Source organism: Guillardia theta (genome assembly GCF_000315625.1).
Source record: "Guillardia theta CCMP2712 unplaced genomic scaffold GUITHscaffold_393, whole genome shotgun sequence".
NCBI classification, from domain to species: Eukaryota; class Cryptophyceae; order Pyrenomonadales; family Geminigeraceae; genus Guillardia; species Guillardia theta.
The window spans coordinates 5,123-11,640 of record NW_005434290.1 but is presented as its reverse complement, the minus strand read 5'-3'; the positions used below and the strand labels follow the sequence as shown (position 1 = coordinate 11,640).

The 6,518-nt window shown below is 54.3% G+C and overlaps 1 protein-coding gene across 1 annotated transcript in view; it reads left to right on the top strand.

Moving 5' to 3' along the window:
* Positions 1–2,997: 2,997 nt before the first annotated feature.
* GUITHDRAFT_122649 (hypothetical protein) overlaps positions 2,998–6,518 on the top strand; it is a gene marked incomplete at both ends in the record, with an annotated part of 5,147 nt that continues 1,626 nt past the window's right edge. The window contains 7 exons of the mRNA XM_005818071.1: positions 2,998–3,068; positions 3,112–3,221; positions 3,305–3,375; positions 3,437–4,571; positions 4,735–4,781; positions 5,177–5,275; positions 5,321–6,332. Of these exons, the coding sequence (XP_005818128.1) occupies positions 2,998–3,068; positions 3,112–3,221; positions 3,305–3,375; positions 3,437–4,571; positions 4,735–4,781; positions 5,177–5,275; positions 5,321–6,332 (2,545 nt within the window). The remainder of the gene's footprint in view (positions 3,069–3,111; positions 3,222–3,304; positions 3,376–3,436; positions 4,572–4,734; positions 4,782–5,176; positions 5,276–5,320; positions 6,333–6,518) is intronic.

Below are 6,518 nucleotides of genomic sequence, written 5' to 3'. Positions count from 1 at the left end.
GAGGAGGAGGAGGAGGAGGAGGAGGAGGAGGAGGAGGAGGAGGAGGAGGAGAGGTGGTGGTGGTGGTGGTGTACTCGACCGTGCGGGGCTCCTCTGTCTTCACAGTTTGCTGATGGAGTTGAACGCTGCTGCAACTGAGAGGTCAAGCCATTTCGTGGTCTCTCTGATTGAGGTTGCGAGCCGACGATTCAAGGAAATGCTGATCAGAGAGGGGCTGAGAATCTGAAGGTGATATGTAGGGACGAGGAGGCGGGCAGCCAGAGGAGAGGAGGATGGTGAAGAAGCGAAGGTGATGCGCAAAAGGTTGTGATTGGAGAAAACCGGATCAAGCAACCATGAGCTGGAAGAGAAGATGAAGAAGGATGAAGAAGCGCGAGGAGAGGAGAAGGGAGAGGATGAGGGAGGGAGGGAGAGGGGGGCAGGAAGCGAGTGGGGAGGGGAGGAGCGCGTTTGCTCGGCTCCCTGCTAGAATGTTCGTGGTAGTAACACGGGCAGAAAAGATTCTCAGTAAAAGGGTGGGTGAGGGTATGGTGGGGGGTAGTGGGTTCAAAAGACATCTTCGGAAAGAGGTAGGGGTAGAGGGATCTTTTTTACAATATAGACCACAGAGGGTGGGGTCATGAAAATATTTCACGGGTACTCTTGAGTGTCAAATCCTTGTGAAATCTATGGTAGGTCAGTAATTGGGTAAGGAATGGGTAGGTAGTCAATAAGAGGTGCAGATTAGGAAACAGGTGGTAGGGTAGGGTATTGGGTTGAGGGACATAGCAGGATAGGGGTAGTGGGTGCAAAGTTGGTCATGGATACAACCTTGAATGTGGGTGGACGGAGAGGAGAGGAGAAGAGAGGATAGGATAGGATAGGATAGGATAGGATAGGATAGGATAGGATAGGATAGGATAGGATGATGATGATGATGATGATGATGACGACGACGACGACGATGGTGGAGATGATGATGATCATGACAACGACGATGATGATGGAGATGATGGAGATGATGATGATGATGAGGAGGGATGAGGAGAAATATCAAAAATTCACATGATACTAGTGATCTTCTCGGACCGAACGCAAAATTTTTTCCCTTCAAGAGACTGTAGTGGAGGTAGATCAGCAATATCAAGGCAGTTTGCACAGTTTGCAGTAATCAAGGCAGTTTGCACAGTCTGCAGTTTGCACAGTCTGTGCAAACGGCCTTGATGTACAAACTGCCTTGATTAATGAGCGAATCACTGAGTGGAAGCAGTTATGGCTGAGCGTTCCATGAAACTGTGAGTTTGCTCCATCAGGATCCCCATGTTTCGAATCTTTCCTTGGTATTTCGGATCTTTCCTTGTTCCAGCAAACATGCAGACTGACAGGAAGGACAGCAAAATAACCACTTTCGATTTTCTTGAGAGAAAGGGGCGTTTTCGAGCGATAACTCAGCTTGTCACATTTATTTCGTGAGAGTTCGATACTTTGAGCCGTGATCATTTAAAACATCCAGAACATTTCGACAGATTGACACATTGCTCGCACAACAGTGCAGGACCCTCAGCATTTGCCGCCTAACACGATCAAGGGCAGCGATGCCATGCAGACGGCCAGAAAAAAAACGAATAAAAGAGGGGGAGCAAGCAATGCAGAAGGTCAGGAAGGATTTATTTCGGGTAATCAGATGCATAGAGCAGAAAGTGCTTACTGACGGAGAGAAGGAGAGGGATGGGATTCCTGGAGACAAAGGATAGAAGGAGCCAGGATGGGGAGGAGATACAGGAAGGGCGGGGCGATGAAGGTTGGTGAGAGGAGGCGGGTGTAAGGAGGAGGAGGAGGAGGAGGAGGAGGAGGAGGAGGAGGAGGAGGAGGAGGGGGAGGAGGAGGGGGAGGGGGAGGGGGAGGAGGAAGAGCAACGGGGCTGAACTACAAGAAATTCATGCTTGCAAGGTCCATCATGAAATTTCACCATGAAATCTTTTGAACCCCTGGTGAATATTTGCTCAATATGCAGGCTAATTAGTGGGGGTACTTTCCCAATGGTCGTACAGAAAGGATTTCAAACTTTTGACCATAAATTCAAGGTCCCCTCGCTCGGGATCGGGATCGGAAGTACCGGAGGTAGGGTCATAGTAAGATTGGGGGGTAGAAAGGTGGGAACCGGATGGTAGGGGTACTAAGATGTGCAGACGAGTACCCCAGCAATGAGAGCAGAAAAAGTATATTATAGAGAATAAATAAAATAATTAGTTAATTATTGAGACAGTGCATTGATTGCTCTATCGGCGGGGGTAGTTTGACATCGGAGGGCGAGGGAGATCCGTACTGACTTGCAGTGAAAGGGGTAATTAATCTATGAGGCGGACTCGAAATCATTACTCCCTTTGAACGGCCTTTTGTGTATCATGACGACTGGAATTTTTATGGGACAGATGGCGAGGAAGCGAGGAATGGCGGGGAAGGGAAGGTAGAGGGAAACACCGCACGAGATGAGATGAGAGCGAGAAATGCATAGCCGATGACAGAGAGACAGAGCAGGAAAATGAGCGCTGCTGGACAGCATGTGGCAGTTTGATACCGGCAGAGGGAGAGCAATTTTGGAACCAAGGATATGGGAAGCACCTTATGATCTATCATGGTCTTGACTTTGTGATGTTATGATGAGACGTGCTTCTCTCGAACATGTAGCATGAGTGAAGTTTGTTGTAATCTTGCACACCTCCTTCCCACGAGTTTCTCATCACATCTGCGTAATGACCGATTTACTCAAATTCCTCGCACCTTGTAACTCTCAGGCTTCCAGTCAGCCTCTCCTGTTCGTTCATACTTTGTTTTCTTGTCACTGTCAAATGAATTTAGTACTCATCGGTCTTGCAGGCAGCAGCTCGAGCATGAAACAAGAACTTGACTGCTAGGACAAGACGGGCATCCTCAGTGACAGCTGTAAGGTACAAGAGGAGGCGGGAGGAGGGAAAGGAAAGACTTCTTTCACCTGACTCACCTGCAGAAACATCAGCGATGGATGAGCCTGAGAGCCTTCGGTGGAGGGTTGGGACGAGGATCGATGGCCGGTTCGAGATCATAGGTGGGTGACAAGAGTAACGGAGATATCAGTCTGACCTCTGGAGGCAGGCTGTATCTCTCGGACGGGGACTACGACGATATGGACAGGAAGAGATCTTTCTCACAATGCCAGAGTCACGATAGTGCAACAACCCCTGCTGACGAGCGCAGATGTTCAGGTGATGCGCAACCTGAGGCGGCAAGTATTGATACATGCGAATGCAGAGGCTCAGGAGACAGGAAGCGCAAGCTGCTTCTGCAGTTGCTCACGAGGGATGGACGAGAGTCTTGGGGTTTGGAGAATGGGATGACAAGAGCTACCTCGTCGCAGAGGTCATCCTTGCCTTGTTGTCCACCCTCGTCGTTGCCTCTGAGGTGGTTCTTTTGGTTGTAGGACATCGCGGGAGAGCCCCTGGAGGACGTGTTGCTTGCCGCTCAGGCAAGAGGAGAATACGTTCCTGAGAGCTTCGTCCTCAAGGCTGTGTCTGACCTCCTGCTCATCCTCGACGCGGTCCACAGCAAGAACGACCTGGTGCATGGCGACGTCTGCACCGGCTCCACCTTCGTGAGCGATGGCAAGGTCAAGATCCTGTGCATCGGGCTGTCCAAGAGCCTGCACCAGTCCTTCACAGACGTCCTGCCCTACATGTCGCCCGAGCAAGTTCGAGCAGAAGCGGTTGACGCTCGGACGGACGTGTGGGCTGTTGGTGTCATGATGTTTCGCATGTTCACTGGTCGATTCCCCTTCCTCCGCTCCCCCCATCGGGACCTCCGTGAGGCCATCCTGACGGCCCAGGTGCCGCGGGTCCGAGACATCAACCCGGAGGTCTCCTCCTTCGCTGAAGACGTGATCCAGCGAGCTCTTGAGAAGCAGCCCAACGCGCGCTACCGCTCGGCCATCGAGATGCTGCAGGACATCGTCAGAGGCGCTTCTCCCATCGAGGCTGCGCAGATCAACCCGAGCTCGATCACTCACAGCATTGCGGACAATCAGCGGCAGAACCCTGACATCCAGCAAGCCTTCATGTCCCCGAGGAGGGAGGCCGTGTCGCTCCGAGCCCCCGAGGCAGCGAGCGCCCCTAGGCAGGAGTCGGGGCAGAGCAACGTAATGCCGAGACAGGAGGGTCTGTCTCGTCTGTCTCAAGCAGGTTTCGCGTTGAAGCCGCTCGTCTCCTCTCCCAACAGGTCGACGGAGCCTTGGAGGGAAGACCAGGGACCTCTAAGTGCTCGCAGCGTCCCTCATCCTGCCGCGCAGGAGAGGGCACAACCTGGCGCTCCTGCTCCTGCACCTGCTCCCACCCCAAGAGAAGCAAGGGCTCCTGGATCTGTCGGGCTGGTGGTCACCAGGGACGTCCCTCACACGGTGCTGGAAGTGCTGGACGTGAGTGACGTGGAGGGGACGCTGCAGGGGCAGGCAGGTTATCAGAACATCGACATCCTTCCTGGGGACAGGCTGCTGGCAGTCAACAACGTCGCAGCAGAAATGCTCCCCATCCAAGTCGTGCACGAGCTTCTACGTGGGCCATCAGGTGAAGTTTGACTAGCCGTTAACCTTCCCTTCATCCCTCTTCTTCCTCTTTCCCTCCTCGTTACCTTTCCCCCTGTCCCTCCCTCCCTCTATCTCTCGTTCCTCCTTTCCCCTTCCCCTTCCCCTTCCCTTTCTCTTCCACAAGGGTGCTGAGATGCGTGCAGGGACTGTGGTGAACCTTCAGCTGGGGAGAGGACACAAGACTTTCGAGGTGAACGTTCTCCGCCACCTGCCCTACCAAGGAGGAACAGCCAGCACTCCAAGGAAAACACCGAGGAAGACCACAGATCGTCTCTCCTCCTCCTCCTCCTGGACTTCTTCCCCCCTCGATACCCTCCAGTCACTCGGCGAAATTCTCTTCTCCCCGAGGAAACCAGAGACCCCCAGGGTACTTGGAACTTTTCTCCATGACTACATGCTAACAAGAGCGTCCTCCTCTCTCCTACTTCCCTACCTCCCTCCTGCCTCCCTTCACTTCTCTTCCTCTCTTCCTTGTCCTCTTCCTTCTTCCTTCTTCCTTTCTTCCCCAACAACTTCCCTACACTCTGGCAGATGCAGCCGCTACATCACTCGCAGCCGCTGCCTCAGCCTCAACTTCAACCCCAGCCGCAGCCCCAGCAGCACCTGATGACGCCTCGTCCTCCTCCCAAGATGCAGTCGCTGGACCCTGTGCCGCAGGACAACGGTCCTCTTCGAGTGAGCAAGGTACGCCTCTTCTCCGCGCCTCCTCCGCTCATCGACTCTCCGCAGCGGGCAGGGATGGGCAGCTTCACGAGCATCACCTCTGCCGTCAGCAGAGCAGCGGCGGGGAGCACGATCGTGGTAGACGGAGGCTTGTACGAGGAAGAGATCGTTCTCGATCGTCCTGTCTCCATCGTCTGCGATGGCAACGACCGAGTCGTACTGCAGGGCAGCCATGGCCGCCCGCTGCTCAAGTGCTTTGCCGACAACGTGAGCATATCGGGGATGGCCATGAATCAGACTGGAGGAGACTCGACGAGGAGGGGAAAGGAGACTGTGAGGGCCGTCGAGTGCTTCCGCGGCTCCTTGAACCTGCACAACTGCAGCGTGTGGAGTGATCGGGGGATCGCGGTGATGGTAGCGGAGAACGGCGTGCTGGTGGCGGAAGGATGCAACCTGTGCGGGAGCGGCAAGTGCGCTATCCTCGCCACTGACAACGGGAACGCTCGGTGCGAGAGCTGCGAGGTGAACAGGAATAGGATGTACGGGGTCGTGTGCCAGAGCGGAGGGAAGGGAGTAGTGAGCAAGAGCCAGGTGTGCAACAACGGAGCTGTCGGGGTGCTCGCGCACAGGACCGGGGCTGAGTGCATCCTGACTGAGAGCGAAATCAGCGACAACGGAGAGATGGGAGTAGCGGTTCAGGACGGGGCCCAGGTGAACCTTGAGAAGAATCGTGTAGCAAGGAACCGACATGCCGGGCTGTACGCTGACGGCCATGGCGCGTACGCGTCGGCGTGGAAGACAGAGTTCTTGGACAACGGAGTGAGAGGTGTTGGGGTGCAAGGAGGAGCGTGCGTGGAGGCGGTTGAGTGCACGATGTCGGGCAACAGGCAGGAGGGAGTGTTTGTGAGCGGCAAGAGCTCCAGGAGTCTCTTGCAGCAGAACGAGATCTCGAGCAACGGATCCAAGGGCGTCGGGATCCAGAGCGGAGGGTTCGTGTTGATCAAGGGAAATCAGATCAGAAAGAACGAGGAGGGAGGAGTCTTTGTATGCGACCCGGAGACCCTCACGACGATCAAAGGTTCCTCCTCCTCCTCCTCCTCCTCCTGAGAAGAAGTTGGTGCAAGAACTACCATCATCGCAACGAATGCGGACCGAACTGTGATATTCGACTGATCTTGCTGACTTGATGATTGTCACTGATATCGTACGCAACGTCCCTGCACGGCGCTACTCTGTCGAAATAGTTAGAGCAAGAGCAAAGATT